The sequence below is a fragment of the Anolis carolinensis genome, chromosome 1, assembly GCF_035594765.1.
Source record: "Anolis carolinensis isolate JA03-04 chromosome 1, rAnoCar3.1.pri, whole genome shotgun sequence".
Classification (NCBI taxonomy): Eukaryota; Metazoa; Chordata; class Lepidosauria; order Squamata; family Dactyloidae; genus Anolis; species Anolis carolinensis.
The window spans coordinates 103,605,964-103,625,362 of NC_085841.1; the positions used below are offsets into that span (position 1 = coordinate 103,605,964).

At 38.4% G+C, this 19,399-nt stretch overlaps 1 protein-coding gene across 6 annotated transcripts in view; it reads left to right on the forward strand.

Moving 5' to 3' along the window:
- Positions 1-5,097: 5,097 nt before the first annotated feature.
- The window catches only part of hace1 (HECT domain and ankyrin repeat containing E3 ubiquitin protein ligase 1), a 70,390-nt gene continuing 56,088 nt past the window's right edge, over positions 5,098-19,399 (forward strand). For 5 of the 6 annotated variants that reach the window (XR_010005977.1, XM_003226939.3, XM_016997129.2 and 2 more), the window contains exons 1-8: positions 5,098-5,239; positions 8,205-8,259; positions 9,446-9,535; positions 10,314-10,418; positions 12,681-12,756; positions 13,094-13,225; positions 13,966-14,048; positions 18,297-18,393. Coding sequence is in view for 5 of the 6 variants with exons in the window: in XM_003226939.3 (XP_003226987.1) it covers positions 5,164-5,239; positions 8,205-8,259; positions 9,446-9,535; positions 10,314-10,418; positions 12,681-12,756; positions 13,094-13,225; positions 13,966-14,048; positions 18,297-18,393 (714 nt within the window). In the remaining variant the exon portion in view is untranslated. Of the gene's footprint in view, positions 5,240-6,253; positions 6,355-8,204; positions 8,260-9,445; positions 9,536-10,313; positions 10,419-12,680; positions 12,757-13,093; positions 13,226-13,965; positions 14,049-18,296; positions 18,394-19,399 lie in introns of all 6 variants that reach the window. The other variant, XM_016997128.2, reaches the window with a different exon arrangement.

The window sequence follows — 19,399 nt, forward strand, 5'->3', positions numbered from 1 at the left end:
GAGGAACCTGTGACATCTGTTAACATGGTTCAACGCTGTGTTAACTGGCCTTGGTCTGCATCAGTCTGTAGCTCATGCAAGGTAAATGAAGTGGATTTGCCCCTCCCCCCCTTGCAATAAAAGTGTCACTCTGCGGGCCCTCCCACAGCCATATAACCCAGTATATCAAGGCAGAAAATCCCACAATATCTACTTTGAACTGGGTTATCTGAGTCCACACTGTCATATATTCCAGTTCAAAGCAGAAAATGTGGGATTTTATTCAGCTGTGTGGAAGGGGCCTGTGATTTCCTTTTGCTGCAGGATTTTTCCTCATTAAGAGCAGGGAGGAGGCTGCTCTTAATTTTGTGAATGTATTGATTTATTTATTGACTTTATTAATACCCTGTCTTTCTCCCCGTGGGGACTCAAAGCGGCTAACTACCACATAATTTGGTCACAGGTTATAACAGAGCGAATACAACCCCCCCCCCCCCCAAACCAATTAAATAGTACTGTGTGGGTATAAAGTTAAAATACAGTTAAGACCTAATAAATACAGCTAAAGTTTTATTTAAAACTCCCAGTAACCCCAGAATCTAACCACACCCTTCCCAGCAGTGTGCTCCTCATCCTCCCTTAAATGTCTGATGGCACAGAAAGGTCTTGCCTTGCCTATGAAAGGCCAGCAGGGCTGGAGCCATCCTGGTCTCACTGTCTGGTAGCAGCCACCAAAATGGCCCTCTCCTGTGTTCCCACCAAATGAGAGATACGGTCCTTCAAATAACCCGGACCACAGCTGTATAGGGCTCTGGTCAAAACCAGCACTTTGAATTGTGCCCAGAAATGGGTTGGCATTTGTTCTTCTCTGATCTCTTCCAACTGAACACAAAGGTTCATCATTTAATTAATACTTTCCTCACCTAAGCTCCAGTCTCAAATGCTAAGTCAATCAAAATCTGCCAGGGGATATATGTGTTAATGCTCACTGCTCTCTTAATGGCTGGTGTTAATAATAGAGTTGTTACTGTAAACATTTTATGCATCCAGTTTCACTCTTCATTCAAATCTCACCCCTAACAAAGTGTGTATGTATGTGTGTTGACTGTCTGTCTCTAAAATCGTACTACTTTCTGGTGGCAGTATGTAATCCACGAAAGCTGATAATGTAATCAATCTGGTTATGAAAGGTGCTATATTACTCTTTATTGTTTTATAGTATTGTTAAGAATACTGGGAATTTAATGAGTCTCTGAGAAAGTTTGCTAGGTTGTTTAATAAGGTATGTTGAGCATGCCTACATTTTGTAATAAACCTAGCAGTGATATAGTTGTAACAGTTGGAGAAATTAAAAGGTGTTGTACTATAATTCTAAAGGCTTCAGGCACCCTACACAGTATATGCACTTTCAGGTCAGTTCCCTTGGCTGTGAAGTGACTTTTTTTGAATGTAAGAATTGATGACTGGAGTTCTGCAATGCATCAGATCAAATTGCAATTAGCGGTACCCATTGACATGAACATAGTCCAGAGGAATAGTTAATTGTGTAGAAAGGTCCCACTGACATCAGAGTGAAATTTCATTGATTGTATTCCAGGTCAATTGATTTTTAGGTAAGCTGAACAAAATCAAAAGAGCTGAACTTTCATTTTCAAATGATCAATACCATTGACTGGAAGATTAAAGGCAGATTTCAAAGAGAAAGAAAGCTAATCTAAAATAAAAATGAATTCTGCAAATGCTCAGTTTTCAAAGTGTATGTAACAAAGTATATTCACATATATAATTATGTAGAATTATTTTCTTGTTCCATTATAAACGGGGTTGGGATTTTTTTCAATGGCAAAGCTTTATTAGTATGTTCTTAAGTAAAATAATAAACAGCAATCTTTGGAAAAACACAACAGAAATGTCTTCTTGTTGTGTTCCCTCAATTTGTTTCGGACTCATAGCAAACCAAAGGCAAACCTATAATGGAGTTTGTCAGCAAGATTGGTTCAGGGGACGTTTCTATGAGATTCTGCCTTTCAAAGCTAGTTTTTTGTGACAAAGGTGCTTCTGATCAGTTGAAAGGCAGATCTGGGAATAGGGATTCAATCTATGTTAGATAGGGTTACACTCTCAGTGAAGACAAAATTTGGTGCACTCCTAGACTCAGCATTGAACCTGGAAGTCCAGGCTTCTGTGGTGGCCTGCAATACTTTTGCCTGTTTAAAACTTGCATACTGTCCTTTTTAACATGGGGAATCCTGTGTCTTAGGTGCTGTGTAGATGGGCTCTGTGTAGCTGGAGTTACACTTTAAAATGTACCTGTTCCGACTTACATACAAATTCAGCTTAAGGAGAAAGCTACAGAACCTATCTTGTTCATAACTTGGGGATTGCCTATACTGTACTTTGTTTCAGCCTATTTGAGCCGACTGTGTAAACCAGGATTGGGTGCCCAATTCTAAATATCAATTGAATTCCAATTGTATATGTTGACTCAAGAATATAGTTTGTAGCTTTGTCAGCATTTGATGACCCCCTCAGCTGAATTCCTTGCACTTTCTTTCTTCCCTCTCCCTCCCTCCCTCTCTCTCTCTCTCACACACACACAAACACAATGCTTATCTTTGAATATTCATTAAACAACTATAGTAAATAGATCCTAGGCTGTGGGCATTTCAGTTAAATATCTGAAATAATTTTAAAGCTTCTTTTAAAAAGAAACTTGAGACAAAATGTGAAGTGTGCCATACTTTTTGTTTTTCCTTGATGAAATTATAGAAATAAATGATATGGGGAAATCCTCTTGCCGTTATAAGGTTGTAAAGGTATTTATTTATTTATCGTGTCAGAAGCAAATTGAGGATACAGTTATAATGCATTAAAAACACAAAGTTAAAAACGTGGCATTATACTAGATTTCCACTTGGAGTGCCTCTGGTGTTGCTGTACAAAGGTCATCCATTGTGCATGTGGCAGGACTCAGAGTGCATTGTAGTAAGTGATCTGTGGTTTGCTCTTCTCCATACTCACATGTTGTGGACTCTACTTTGTAGTCCCATTTCTTAAGGTTGGCTCTGCATCTCGTGGTGTCAGAGTGCAGTCTGTTCAGTGCCTTCCAAGTCGCCCAGTCTTCTGTGTGCCCAGGAAGGAGTTTCTCATTTGGTATAAGCCATGGAGTGAGGTTCCAGGTTTTAACCTGCCACTTTTGGACTCTCGCTTCCTGAGATGTTCCTGCAAGTATCTCTGTGGATCTTAGGAAGCTGTTTCTTGATTTAAGACGTTGGCATGCTGGCTGATATCTGAACAGAGAATGGGTCGGAAATACACCGTTATAAAGGTAATCTTTATAGCATTATTTATTATATATCTGTATGTGTATGTTCGTTCAAGTCACTTCTCAAGTTATGGTAACTCCAAGACTATGGATAATTCAGAGTTTTTGCGACTGTCTTCATCAGAAATGTGGCCTACAGCACTTGATTTTTCTGGGCTGCTCCCTGTCCAAGTACCACTTGAGATAAAGTCAACAATGAATAAAAGCTTCCCAGGTGGACTTGGTTTCCCTGCAATTTGAATTTATTGCTCGGTGTCCTCCTCTCCAGGACAGCAGAAAACAAGCTGGCATCACTTTATGGGGAAAATTGGGCTTTTATAGCAGTTTATATATTGAATGTCCTGACTCAAGAATATAGTTTGTAACTTTGTCAGCATTTGATGACAACCAACCAAGTAAATCTATAGTTGAAGTTCTATTTATTGTCTCTTTCTTTGTCTGAGTCCATTGCCTTAAGTCTTGTGGGCAGGCCAAAGCAAATGGGAAGGCTAAGTGTAATTCTGACATATTCCGACATTTGCTGCCCAGAATGCAAAGTGCAGCTAATTAGCACTTTACTTTAGCTGGCTTTTAATGGTTTAAATGATGTTTATTTAAGGATAATTATTTAATTTACTTGTTTTAATTCATTGTATAATGTGTTGTAATGTAATTGTAATGCTTTTATATTTTTCTTGTTTTGTACCGGCATTGAATGTTTGCCTTTATGATGGTGGAAGCCGCCCAGAGTCCCCCTGGGGAGATAGTACTACTACTACTACTACTACTACTATTTTAAGTAATGTTCTTACTATTTAAAAAAAATATTTTTTCCAGGGCTTGCCCTAAGGTTATTGAGAACCCTGCAGTTATTATGTATGTTGGGTTGCTGTGAGTTTTCCAGGCTGCATGGCCATGTTCTAGATAGAAGCATTCTCTCCTGACATTTTGCCCACATCTATGTCAGGCATCCTCAGAGGTTGTGAGGTTTGTTGGAAACTAAGCAAGTGAGGCTTATATATCTGTGGAAGGTCCAGGGTGGGAGAAAGAACTCTTGTCTGTTGGAGGCAAGTATGAATGCTGTAATTAATCACCTTGATTAGCACTGAAAAGCCTTGCAGCTTCAAGGCCTGGCTGATTCCTGCTTGGGGAATCCTTTGTTGGGAGGTGTTTGCTGGTTCAGATTGTTTTCTGTCTGGAATTCCCATTTTCAGAGTGTGGTTCTTTACTTACTGTCCTGATTTTAGAGTTTTTTAAAAATATTGGTTCAGATTTTGTTCATTTTCATGGTTTCTGCCTTTCTGTTGAAATTGTCCATATGCTTGTGGATTTCAATGGCTTCTCTGTGTAGCATGACATAATAAAGAACAACACTCAGAAGACGGGAATTCTAGACAAGAAACAATCAGGGCCAGCTAACACCTTCCAACAAAGGCTTCTCCCCAGGCAGGAACAATTTTCATGGTTTCCTCCTTTCTGTTAAAACTGTCCACATGCTCGTATGTTTCCATCTACATCGCGGAATGAATGCAGTTTGACACCACTTTAAGTGCCCTGGCCGAATGCTCTTGAATCCTAGGATTTGCAAAGTCTTCACCATTCTCTGCCAAACTACAAAGCCCCGGGCTTCCATCTCGGTTAGCCATGGCAGTGAAAAGTATCAAAGAAGGTTAATTATACAGGCTAGACAAAACATCCGAGTCTCCCTCCTCTCCATGGAATCAGCTTGGGCGGACTGTGGGCAAAGCAAGGGCGGAAGTGTCTCTGAAGCAGCAGCAGAAGCGGCGTTGTCTACCCACGCGCGCTATGGCGCTTCCGGGGCGCATGCGCAGTAGAAGGCGAGCGTGCCTCGGCGAGGCGCCGCGCTCTGGCGGCGGAGGATGGAGAGAGCCATGGAGCAGCTCAACCGCCTCACTCGCTCCTTACGCCGCGCCCGCACCGTCGAGCTGCCCGAAGGTCAACGGAGGGGGAGGCGGGGACCCACCGAGAATTAAGGCGGGTTGACACCGCTGGGACTGCCATTGCCTCAGTGCTGTGGAATCACGGGAGCACGCTTCTCGGCCTTCTCTGCCTAAAAGTGATGGTGCCTCACCAAACTCAGTCTCCCGGGATCCCCTAGCATTCATTCAGCCAAAGTGGTGTCAAACTGGATTAATTCCACAGTGAGGACGCACCCAGGGAAGACTGGGGAGGGGGAGTGGATTTTGGGGCTACTAGGAGGGATGACTGGAGGGGTCAAAAGGGAGAAGAAAGGACAGTGAAGCCCAACTGCTCTGATGGGGGAGGCTTCCTTGAACTCCAGCTGCATCTAGCAGGCCTGGGCCAACTTATTATTTATTATTATTTATTTATTTCTCACATTTATATCTCGCCCTTCTCACCCGAAGGGACTCAGTACGGCTTACAACAGTGGCAACAATTAGATGCCCATACAAACCAATATAAAACAATATAAAACTTAGGCCCTCCAGGTGTTTTGGACTTCAACTCCCACCATACCTAACAGCCTCAGGCCCCTTCCTCAGGAAAGGGCCTGAGGTTGTTAGGAATGGTGGGAGTTGAAGTCCAAAACCTGCAGGGTCCAAGTTGGCCCAGGCCTTCTAGTAGCTGGTACTCTGCACCCAATTGAGAGTCCTGTTGTGGCCCTTCATGTCACTAGTGTTCAATATGGGGTTGCAGTACATCATTTGGCTGCCTACTAAATTGTAGGACAGCAGTCTCTTCATGCTCTGTCCAATTTGCAACTCCATGTTACTTTTCACTGCTTTGGTCTTCAAGATTGTCCCATTCTGAAAGTTCAGTGACGTCCAATACATTCCGTAATAGTCTATACACAAACTAGCAGTTTTTAATGCAGGCAGTGATTGTAATGGTTATTTAATATTTAATGTTTATTTTACTTAAGTGATACAGTATTTGTCTTTATTGTTCTAATGTAGCTCAAATCCTATGTCAAATCATTGTTTGTAGGGGGCTTTTGAATTATGCTGTAAGAGGAATGTATGCACATGGTATTCAGGCCAAGGAGTGCATCACTTGGAGCGGTTAGCAGTAAAGCAATGCCGAATTGGGTAACTATGTAGTACATTTTCTCTGATGCTCCAGTGCAGTATAATAATAATAATAATAATAATAATAATAATAATAATAATAAGAATGTATTTATTTATTTATTTTTATCCCACTTTTCTCCCATGAATGGGACTCAAAGCCTCCAACAAATAGTTAAAAATAAAAATTTTATAATACAAGAACACAACAATACAATTGCATAAACACATTACATAAACCATATAAAATAAGCATAATAAATAATGACATTTATCATTATTATTAAAAATTCCTGGGCCTCAGGCCACTGAGGTTATCCATAAAACATTGTCCTAAAAAATCTCGAATTTCCAAATCTTTGGCCATGTGAGCCTTGCTAGACCGAAATAGCCTGCTTATTATAAGTTAGTGAAATAATAAAAAGGGGCCCTTGAGAATATGTAGTCATTTTTTTTACTCCAGTTACTTATTTGAGGAGCAGTGTATTGTATAGGCTTAGTCTTACCTTTGCTCACTAAGGAAACTATGTACTATATACACTCATGTATATGTTGACTTCATGTATAAGTTGAAGGTAGGTTTCTGAACCAAATGTATTGATTTTGATATGAGCCGTGGATCATTTCATGGAGAAGGGAAAGCCCCAGTGCTTCCACATGATACCAGTGGTGTCTTGTCACTGCTGCTACAATTTCCCTGCCAATGCATTAAAAACAGTACCATAGCAGAGAGGGAAGAAGGGGTTGATGCTTTTTAAAAGGTTTTCCCAACAAGAGACTAAGCTCTTTCCTTTCACCGGTCTATACAGGGAAGGTGATGGTTCCTTTTTTTTTTTTTTGTTAAGAGTTAAGATACAGTACTTACAATGACCTGTAGACAAGTTGAACCAGGGTTATTTAGGTTGACTTTTTGACTAACATTTCTAGATTTATATATAAATATATAGGGTACTGTTTCCCCCTGGGTTTTTAAGCCCAACATCTATATTCAAGAAGGTGGCAATTGAGAAAACTAAAACTGTTGTGAACCTCTTCTAATGGGGACTTTCAGATAGCACAGTGGCTCAGGTAAGAGACCCTTGAAATAGTCAGGAGGAAGTTAATGTAGTGAGGCAACGGGATGGTAGATCCACAATAGGATCACAGTGCCTTCCTTTTCATTTGCTGTTTTGCATCATGTCCAAGTATGTTTGCCCACTTGAGTCATGGTTGACTAGTAGCCCAGGGAGTCAGTGAATATGGGAGTGACTTATCACATACTTACGGTATTGGGGATGTAATAATGATACTATAATAAAGTGATGGTGTGTTGAAAGAGGAAGTTTACCAGGAATATTTCTCAGTCATTGTCATCAGCATTTACTGCCCATATATTTACACAATATCACCTAAGTAACACAGACTGTAGTCCTGGACTCTGCTGAAGTCAAACTTCTGTGTGGCTATCAAACATATTTAAAAATGTGCTATCAATCACTATGACCTTTCATTGGGAAATATGTCGCAGCCTTCCCCTGAGCCCTATTCTGAGAAAGATTTTTTTAAAAACCAATAAACAAATGTGATGCCCATTAAATATATGAGCCACAATTGTTAGTTTTACAGTCACCTTCTACAATTGTTCCAAATTTCACAACCATTTCTCTGTTAGTTAGGATGCTTACTGCAGAATCAAATAGCATCAAGTTAAGTGCTTTGTTTGTTTTTCTTTAAAAATACTAAATGTGTGGAATGCTGAAATTAATCTGATTGGAAGTGGTGAATTAACAAAAAGCTTGTTTTCACATGCAAACACCTTTGATAATATCTCTATAGTGATCTGCTATATTGTGTTTCTACTTTTAATAGCTGAATAATTAATTTCTCCACAGATAACGAAACTGCCCTCTACACTTTAATGCCAATGGTAATGGCTGACCAACATAGGTGAGTATTTATGTCTAGACCTGCAAAAACTATTTTATTATTGTCAGCCCTCTACATTCACAGGGGTTAGGAGCATAGAAATGAAAGTAGAAAAGCTGTGAATATTTCCAAATTTCTCTCTCCCCCCCTCCCTCCCTTTTCGGAGGGCTGTGGTTGAAGACTCAGATAGTTGCTGTCCTATCCCTTGAAGTTGCAGAGAACAGAGCAACAACGAACTGAGCTTCCCCCTGCCCTGAGTCTATGAAGAAGCAGGCCTTGGGTGACGACTCAGATCATCACTGTCACATCTGCTAAAAGGTGGTGGGTGGAAAACCTGTGAATATTCAGATCTGTGAATGTCAAACCCGAGAATGTGGAGGGTCGACTGTACATATAAATACATAATCTAAATAATGGCTGATATTCTACATCCGCTCCTTAGTTAACTATATTTTAATGTCTCCTGGCCCAACCCCCATCCCAACCTACTTTCCCAGGGAATTGATGCTCGGGGAGAAGGCATAGAAGAGGAATGATAAGCTAAACATAGAAATACATCTTCTGACTCTTGGTACTGATGTAAAACTGATGGCCCTTTTAGGATTGTTTTTAATGTTCAGTGTCAGTTTAGTTTTTAAAATAAAAATAAAGCTTATTCCAGTCATCAGATGTATCTTCATTAAAATGATACATTACTTTATCTTAAATTTATTTTTAAATAAATTCTGTTGAACTCATTGAAGACTTAAATCCAATTTTAAAACTACTATTTGCAATTGGTATAGCTGTTTTTGCTGGTGGAGGGTACGGGAGAATACTTAATGAAACCTTTAAAAAAATTAGAAGAAGAAATTTAAACAATTATGCTATTCCTGTTGACATTAACTCTTCAGTTAGTGAAGGTGCAGAAGTTTTGTGGTCTTTTTCACCTGGCAAGTTCCAAAGTATATTTAGGAATGGGTTTATTTCCCCAATGATGTGAGTAGAATTTATGTGTATGTGGTCCATTTATGTCATCTATTCGACTTTAAACTGTTCTTTCTAAAGAAGTTAGAGTTCAGCTGGCTCTCCAGGAAAAATCATTTTGAAAAATTGAACATCTTGTTCTCTTCTCTAGCAGTGTGGTGTTTGCAGTGGGCACCTTCCCACCACTCAGAGTAATGAAAAGCAGAGCATTTTTACTAATCTAAATTTTTCATTGTTTTAGATCCGTTTCTGAGTTACTATCAAATTCAAAGTTTGATGTGAATTATGCCTTTGGATGTGAGAAGAGGAGCTTGCTTCATATTGCAGCTAAGTAAGATAACTGTTCTCCTTTCAACAAATCTTGACATGATACATTGCCTTAGGTTCACCTTAAGCTGGAAATGATTTGAAGGAAAAAACAACAACAACAAAAGACAACTTTTAGAAGTCTCTTACAGATTTATATTAATTTTCCATATTTTTGTTGAATAAGCTTGCTTTGGCTTATTTTGTGTAGAATGTAATGGGGAGCAATGGCACACAGGCCAAGCTGTGCAATTTTTCTCTGTGATGGCAATTCTTGTGTTTCATGTCTTGGAACATAGAAAATACCACTATTTCCCAAAGGCATCATGTTCCAAATACAGCTTTCCTACCCATCACATTCAATATAATAGTTACTTTTTTCTGACAATGAAAAGGAGGGGGATTTCCCAATATCCTTTTCATCTTTCAGTGAAGGCACACATGTCAAACACAAGGCTCTTGGGCCAAATGCAGCCTGCCACCTTATTTCAATGCCAGGGCAACATAGTTACATTTGGTTTAGGCTTACAGTTGCAACTGTTCCTTTGAAGGCAACCATAAGGCTGATTTGACTCTTGGTAAAAATGAGTTTGACACACCTCGGGTAAGGTGTGTGTGTGTGTGTGGGGGGGGGGGGCTGCTTCAAATGCTGCTTTGGCTGCTTATTTCAAATACTTCCTAAAGACTAACATTTTCAAATTTGATCCAGCATTATGGTGTTGGTTCTTCTGGAAGTTGTCCTTTCCAAGTCCAGCTTTTTGGCATTTTGTTAACATGTTTCTACCTTTCTTTCCCATCCCCAGCTGTGGATCAGTTGAATGTCTAGTTCTGCTGTTAAAGAAAGGTGCAAACCCAAACTATCAAGATATTTCTGGGTGCACTCCACTTCATTTGGCTGCTAGAAATGGGTAAGAGATGTGGATATTTTGGTCAGCTTTCCTGAGTTCTAAACAGGTTGAGCAGTTAATTAAGAATAGCTATTGTACTTCTTTTTGGTCTCTGAGAATTGCACAGAAAGTCCTGTAGAAGAACCATTTAAATGAAGAGAGGTTATGCTATAGCCATTCTTGCCGGATTTCGACCATGCATTAAAGCATACTAAATACTATGCAAGGTGTTGTTTGAGATATTAGGATATCACATTTAAGTTTCAAAGGAACTTTCAAAGAAAGTGTTGAAAAAGTGCTTTCTTTTTAAATAGGAAAAGCAAATTTTAGAAAAAAGGTTTCATAGCTGAGTGTCATAGTCAAAGACAAAGCTATGTTAGATTTGAATATTGTTATACAAAGACATCTTATAGCACCTTAGTCAAAGACAAAGCTATGTTAGATTTGAATATTGTTATACAAAGACATCTTATAGCACCTTTCAGACTTAACTCAGTGAAAGAAGTTGATTGCATAAGTTTCCTCAGATGCATGGAATTTCTTTATGAGCAAACTATGTGAGTAGGAACAGAAATACACAATTTGTGGGTATGGTAGTGAGGTGACGAGTGCTGTTTTAAAGATGGTCATTAAAGGCATGACTAAAGATGTTGCCTAAAGCCAGATTCTGTGAATCAGATGTTAGGAATGTGAATACACAAAAACAACTTGCAAAAGACTTCAGTGTTCCTAGGTATCTCTAGCGTCAATGGCTGTCCTTGAACAAAAAAACTACAAAGGAAGAGTGGAAAGAGAAACAACAGAATTGGAATATGTCTACAAACTCCAGTCCATCTACAATGGGTTGAACAGAAACAATGGTTTCCTGGCATACAACACATATTATAACATTAGTTAACACCCCAGCCTCGTGCAGGGTCTCTTGGCCAGTTTTTCACTTTTTTTCTGTTTGTATCTCCCTTCTGGTTGCCATTCAGCATAACATTACATCCCAATAACTCTCCGTCATTCATGTGGTTATCTGCTGGTTTAGGCAACATCTTTCCTCCAGTCTTTTACCCCTCCTCACTGACTCCTCACAGGCACTGGTAAAACTGAACTCATCACCTCATTACCATACCCAAAAGCTTTGCATTTTTTCCTGTTCATATATATAATTTGCCTACACAGATCTGTTCCTAGGCATTTCCCTCCATGCATCTGAGGAAGTAAAGTACTTAGTTTACAAAAACGTATGCTACCAACTTCTGTCAGTTAATCTCAATGGTGCTACAAGATCCCCTTGGATGTCTCATAGTTTGCCTTCCCTTCCCACTGATGATGGGATTGTAGTACTGACTTGTGATAGCTTATCTATAGAAGCTTAAAAAAATCTGCATTGTAGTAATTACTTGTGTGAAGTAGTATATATGAAATTTCATTGCATGCACCTTTGAATAAGTATTCTTAAAGCCATCGGGAGTATCAATGAGTTTTACAAAACAAGAGTAAAAGGCAAAAACTACAAGAACCAATCTAAACTATAGTGAAATATTAGTGAGTGCTCAGATGTTTTTAAAGGACAAAATAAGGAAGGGCCTACAGCAGTAGAGTAGTTGCTTGGTATACAAAAAGATTTAGAGTTAATCCCTGTAATATTTGAGCAGAAAAGACTGAGCTCTCTTGCCTTCCAAGCAAGATGGACCATCAGGCTGTTTGCAAAGGCAGCATCTAGTGTGTTAGTTCTCTGCTAACTAAGCAAGTAGCCTGTTTCAAATTAAATGTTTTACAGATCTTGATGGGTCTGCTTTCTATTTATGCATGCCAGTGTACTTCTAGTAGTCTGTGAGACTGAGAGGCACTGGGGAAAGAAAAGACAATGCTTTTAGTGCTAATAATGTGCTCTACTGCCTCAACCAAGGCATAAGTTTTAGCTTGGGAGCTCTGAGATATATACAGATCTCTGCCTTGGCCAGCTTTCTTATTATCTGTGTAGAGAGCTGATATGTGTACATTGCCATTTGCTCTCTTTGTGGAAACTTAATGGGAATCCCTGTCTGTATAATTGTGCTCCAGATAACAACATGTGATCTTTTGGTGATGTCCTTGTACATTTTTTTAAATTCATGTTGTAAGGTGCCTTGAAACTCCTATTGGGAAAAAATAGGGTATAAATAACATATGTAATAAAGTGAAAATCATCAAGAATTTGGTTTTCTGAAAAAAATACTTTTTGTAAGCACAAGGAGCTGTGGAAAGGAATGGTTTTGATGTGCTTATAGCTGGTATTTATTTTCTACACAGCCAGAAGAAATGTATGGGCAAGCTACTAGAATATAGTGCTGATGTCAACATTTGTAATAATGAAGGCCTGACAGCAGTAAGTCAGTAATCTTGTTGATGTTAAAGTATTTAAATATTGCTCTTTCATAATATTACTAATCTTGTTTTTTTCATTGTTTGATCTTTTACTAATACAGTAGTCATCAGTAGCTAATAGAAATAACCTATTTTGTGTTCTGGAATATTTTTGTGTTGACTGGTAACTGCATTTAAATAAGGTTGATATCACTCTTTATAATTTCGAATCCTAGTCTGGGAGAAAGATCGGGCATAAATCCAATGAAATAATTGAATAAATACATTCATATCAAATCTTACTCACTTTATTTGCTTATTGAAAGGTGTTGGTTTTTTTGGTTGCTATTTGTACCTAGATTCATTGGCTTGCTGTTAATGGCCGAACAGAATTGCTTCATGATCTTGTACATCATGTTACAAATATAGATGTTGAAGATGCAATGGGGCAGACAGCACTTCATGTGGCTTGCCAAAATGGTCATAAGACGGTAAGTCATTCACTTGCACTAATACCAAACAAGCTACAGTTGGCACTCCATATCTAAGGGTTCAGCATCCATGTCTATAGCTTGAATATATCTATATCTCTATCTCCAAAATTGAACCTTGATTTTGCAATTTTATAAAAAGAACACAATTTTATTACTCTGTTATATATAATAAGACCCGAGCATCCATGAATTAGATATATACTGTCAGCCTTCTATAGCCATAGATTCTATACATAGAGATTTAACCATCCATGGCTTTGAAATTATGCCCTCCCTCAAGCCAACTTTGCTCTTGCCATTTTAAAAAGGGGCACCATTTTACTACATCATAGTATATAATGGGCATCCATGGATTTAGGTACCCATGGAGGGTCTTGGAACCAAACCTAAGTAGATACCAAGGGCCCACTGTAATTATTCTGTGGCAAAAGCAACTACCAGGAAGTACCAGTAGCAGGATTTTGATGAATTATTGAATCTTAACTAGTCTTACTAATTCAGGGCAATTGCTGCTACTTTTGACTGTGTAAAAACTTAATTTTTAAAAAAATTGTCTTATCTAATTATTGTTAAAATATTTATATTATACCATATATCACAAAGTCTTTTAGGAATATGCCTTTCACAAGGTGATTTTCAGTTTATAAAACATTGCCTCATAAAATGTGTTTTTATATGTTGCCTATTCTATGGAGCATCTTGTAGATTTATTTCATTTTTTTATTCCTTTCAAAAAGACAGTTCAATGTCTTTTAGATAGTGGGGCAGATATTAACCGTCCCAATGTTTCAGGAGCAACTCCACTCTACTTCGCTTGCAGGTATGGCTTATTTCATGTTAAAATTCTTACATGAAAATGTATTGTGTTAAATTCATAATCATCTGAGAAAATGGGAAGAACGTTGGCTTATAGTTTCAACATAATGGCTGGATAACCTTAAACAGATTACAATTTAAGTTTATTGAGGGCATGAAATTGCGTTACTTTGATTTACTCTTAGTCTGAGTAGTTGAGTACATCCTGAAATTGGAGGGGTGTGTGTGTGTGTGTGTGTGTGTGTATACATACATATATCTATCTATATCTGTATCTATATATATACTAGCTTTGCCCGGCCACGCGTTGCTGTGGCTTATGGGAATCATTTGTTGGCCAGGTGGAATAGCAGTGAATAACTTTGCAGCCTCAAAGCCTGGCCATTTTCTGGAGTAGCTGGAGTAGCACCCTCAATCAAAGAGCCGCTTTGAAGCCTGGCTACTTCCTTAGTAGGGGAATCCTTGTTTGGCCAGCTTGAACTGCACTGAATAGTCTTGCAGCTTAAAAGCCTGGCCGCTTTCTACATAGGGCATTCTTTCTAGGCCTGGTTGTACGGGACAGAGTAGCCTTGTGGCTTCAGAGCTTGCGGACTCTTCTAGGGTAAATCTTGGTTGGCCAGGTTGAATAGCACTGAATAGCCTTGCTGCTTGCAAGCCTGGCTGCTTTCTACCTTGCGGAATCCTTGGTTGGCCAGTTTGAATAGCAATGAATAGTCTCGGTGTGGCAGGTATGAATGCTGCAATTAGGCACCTTGATTAGCATTTAATGGCCTTGCAGCTTCAAAGCCTGTTTGCTTCCTGCCTGGGGGAATCCTTTGTTGGGAAGTGTTAGCTGGCCCTGATTGTTTCTGGAATTCCCAATTTCCCTGCTTTCAGAGTGTTGCTCTTTATTTACTGTCCTGGTTTTAAAGATTATATTGTTCTGTATTATTATACCACAGTAAGTATTTCATATTACAGTAGAGTCTCACTTATCCAACATTCACTTATCCAATGTGCTGGATTATCTAACGCAGTCGGCCTTTTAGTAGTCAGTGTTTTTGTAGTCAATGTTTTCAATACATTGTGATGTTTTGGTGTTAAATTCGTACAGTACAGTAATTACTACATAGCATCACCTCGCATTGAACTACTTTTTCTGTCAGATTTGTTGTGAAACATGATGTTTTGGTGCTTAATTTTTAAAATCATAACGTAATTTGATGTTTAATAGACTTTTCCTTAATCCCTTATTATCCAACATATTTGCTTATCCAACGTTCTGCCAGGGTGTTTACCTTGGATAAGTGAGAGACTACTGTATATTTATAATCTTATATTATCTGCTTAGATCTGGATGATATGAGGCTCCTTCTACACAGCTGTGTAAAATGCACACTGAAGTGGATTATATGGCAGTGTGGACTTAAGATAATCCAGTTCAAAGCAGATAATATAAGATTATAAATGGGTAATATAGCTGTGTGGAAGGGCCTTGAGTCTACACTGCCATATAATCCAGTTCAAATCAGTTAGTCTGTATTTTATAGGCAGTGTGGAAGAGGCCCTGGGCACCATTAAATGGCTGAGAGGGTTGCTAGGAGACAAAGTGGGCGGAGCTTACACTTCTAACTGGCAGCAATGGGAAAAAAATAATTATTTCTCTCCCTCTAATTAGGACTTTATTTTTCTTGTTTTTTGATGTCTAAACACAGCGGGGATGACCATGTATTTTGTGGCCAAGTTTTGTGGGTTTTGGGTGTTTAGTTTTGCTGTTTACTTTAAGGCAGAAATTGTCAGAACATTTTTATATATATAGATGGATGGATACAGACGTCTTTCCTGGCTGCACCAACTGGGGTTCTTTAAGTTTGAGAGATCAGGGTTATTTTCTGCAAACAAAGTTGAAGGGCTCATTCTTTCCCGCATTCAGAATGAACTAATATTTGTTCTATGATCCAGTTTCAAAGTAGCTGAAAGCTATTTTTTTATTTTATGTCATTGCTTATATGAAATGTGGAACCTTCAACAGGACTAAGGATTTGCAAATATAGAATTAGCAAAGCAAGCAATTTTCCGATATCTTTGCTCTGTCAGCATTTTCATCATGCTCCTTTCAAATACTGTACATGCATTGGTGTTAAGGTAGATTTCATACCAGCAACTGAAATCTCAGCTATTTCAATTAGTGATGTTCTATAATTTACAAGTGTAAAGAGACTGTAATAAGGCATTGTTTCTTTGAAGTAAAGTTGTTTTACAAAATTACTGTTGTCTTTCTGAAAACCAGAAAACTATATAAACCACTCGCTTCTTCCTGCTTATCCAAATATTGCCTTTTAGAATAGAAGATTCTTTTTGTTTTTTTAAATTTGTCATATTTGTGTTTGACTTTTCTTCCAAGGAGTTACGAAGATTTGGACATAAACTCCTCAGAATAGGTCTGTGAGCTAAGTTGGGGCTGGGTAGAGGTGCTTTTGCTGTATTCATTATTTCTCTATCTGAAATATCTGTATTAGATACAGAAGAGAAATCTTACAAATGGTTTATTAATTAAAAATTAACATCTTGTAAAATGCTCCCTTATGCAAGCATGCATACATCCTCACTTACTCGTGATGCAACCCAGACTAAAGTGAGGAATTTTTAAAGGAGATCTGATTTGATAATACAGTTACTTGGTGAGTGAGAAAACATCCTTGGCTCTGTAATACTTGGGTTTCTGACCTATGATAATCCTGCAGGACATTAACTTGCTCACTTTCCTACTCTGTTTTCACTTGTAATTGAATTAAACCTGACTTTACTTTTAATTCGGTGCCCTTTCACACTATACAATTATGGTACTAGGATTCCACTTTATCTGCCATGGCTGCATTCTGTGGAATCCTAGAGCACTTGGGTGATAATTTTAAATAATTTTAAATGGCTAAACTTCAAATGCTAGGATTCCAAAGTGGAATCATAGCTCTAACACTTTATAGTGTGAAAGGGATTCGGGCAAATTGCTTACATATAATACCTTTTCGTAGCAGGAGTGACTTGAGAAACTTAAGTCTCTTCTGGTGGAAGAGAATTGTCTTTCTGCTAATACGTTGCCCAGGGGACGCCCAGATTTTTGAGGTTTTTTATCATCCTTGTGGGAGGCTTCTCTCATGTCCCCTCATGGGTAACTGGAGCTGACAGAGGGAGCTCATCCGCGCTCTCCCCGGATTCGAACTGGCAACTTTCAAGTCAACAGTCCTGCCGACACAAGGGTTTACCCATTGCGCTATCGGGGGCTCCTTATAAAATACCTGCTACAATATTATTAAGGTTACTGAAAATAATGGTTGTAATTCTGTTGAGGAGTTACAAATGTGTAATTGCCAGAATTATGTGGCTACATAGTGACTCATGGACCTTTCCAGAGTTGATGCTGTTTGCACGAGTGTTGCACATGTTTCTCCTGAATTTCTGCTCTGCAGTGTCCATACACTGATCAGCTGCAGCACATTTTATCACTGATTTTGGACTTTCTTCTGACTTTTTTAAATACATGTTTTCCTCATGGATGCGTATTGCAGCACACATTAGGGGTGTGTGTTTTCTAGCCCCCCCTTATAATCCACATTATTCTGGATTTTACAGCAGGTGTAGATGGGCCTATGTTGATACACAAGATGGTATCTTTGTACAATTTCACCTCACACTAGATATTGTTCATGGGTGGGAACATCAGTAATCTGCTTCCTGAGTGACAGGGGTTGAACCCCTGTTGATTGCAGTGGCTGCTTTCCAGTACGTGGGAACTGGGAGACTTTCACAGTCGCTATGTGTCTAGGGAATACATAAGGATAGTGAATACTAAACAGTTGCAAATGTATAACTTTGAATTATGCATTTGTATCTCCCTAATGGAATTCCAACCAATAATATTGTTCTTGTTACTAAGAATAGTTTTATGGTGCATTAATTCTAGAACAGCTCATTTACCCTATGATTTAAACTTTGAGACTACTTTAGTCATTCAGCCTAAATAGTTATTTAAAGGATACAGAAAAATCCTGTTACTACATTGAGAGAACAACCAAATTCTTGTACTGAATGAACAAGCAATTTCGTGCAGATAGAGTTCACTAGATTCACTCTTGTTTCTTGTTTCCAATGCACTATGAATATTTCAGGTAACACAAAATCAATAATCTTATTGAAGCTGTTTTATATCAAAGGAGTTGACTTGTAACAGAATAGCAATGAAACAGAAAATTTGTCTTCTCCATGTTTCATACAGCCATGGCCAAAGAGACACTGCACAGATCCTTCTGTTGAGGGGAGCCAAATATTTGCCAGACAAAAATGGAGTCACGCCACTTGACCTATGTGTACAGGTAGAAACTGACTCAAAGTTTGAATATGTTGTTTTAAACCACATTTCCCTGTTACTTTAATTTTGACTGTCTGATGGAGGATGTCTTCTGTTATGTAGATGTGCTATTCGATGAACAGCTACTCTGCCCTCTTTCTGTGTTATGGAAAAAGCTGCATCACTCTCTCTTCAGACTTTTTATCTGCCTAAAGAGAATGTGTGATGAGTTTGATGCAGGGATAAGTACAATCATGGTGCTACATGAAAACGTATGGTCTCTTTCTTCATAGGAGAATCCACAAACTTGGGAAATTTGGATCACAATACATTTCCATATTGACTGCTATGTTTAAGGATAATTCTAGCTAGTGTTCTATAAAGCACTTACAATGAAATTGGGCGAATTTTGAATTTTTGTTTAAGTAACTCTTAAAATTTGAATCAATACAGTTGTCACTTGTATTTATTTATTTATTATTTATTATAAGCATTTATATCCCGCCCTTCTCACCCCCAAGGGCGCACTCAGGGGGGACTACTTGTATATAGTATTCTGCTTTCAGTTAGTTCATATTGCCATAGTCTGTTGACAGAACTATTACATACTAATCACCTTTTTTGAAGTAGAAAACTATTTTTGTTCACTATAAAATGTCAGTTTGGAATTTTAAGTTCAGTGTGCTTATTATACTCACTAAGCTTCTCACCTGAGTGCAAACATGAGGCTCAGATTCAAAGCTAGTTTGCACAGTAATTTGGAATAGAAATTCTTTTATGTAGTGGTGAGCCAGGGCAAATTAACACACACTCTCCCTCAGACAGCTTGTTATGGGCATCAGTACTTCCTCTGAAAGTTGACATAATTTTTGAACAATTTCTTTGGCAGCAATTGCCACCGATTAAAAAAAAGATTGACATTCATTCCTTACCTGTATAACCATTTTAAAATCTGCACCTTCATGTGTTCAATCTAATCAATTGATTTCATTTAAGAAACTACTTTTTTTTTGAAAGATATGCTTATACTA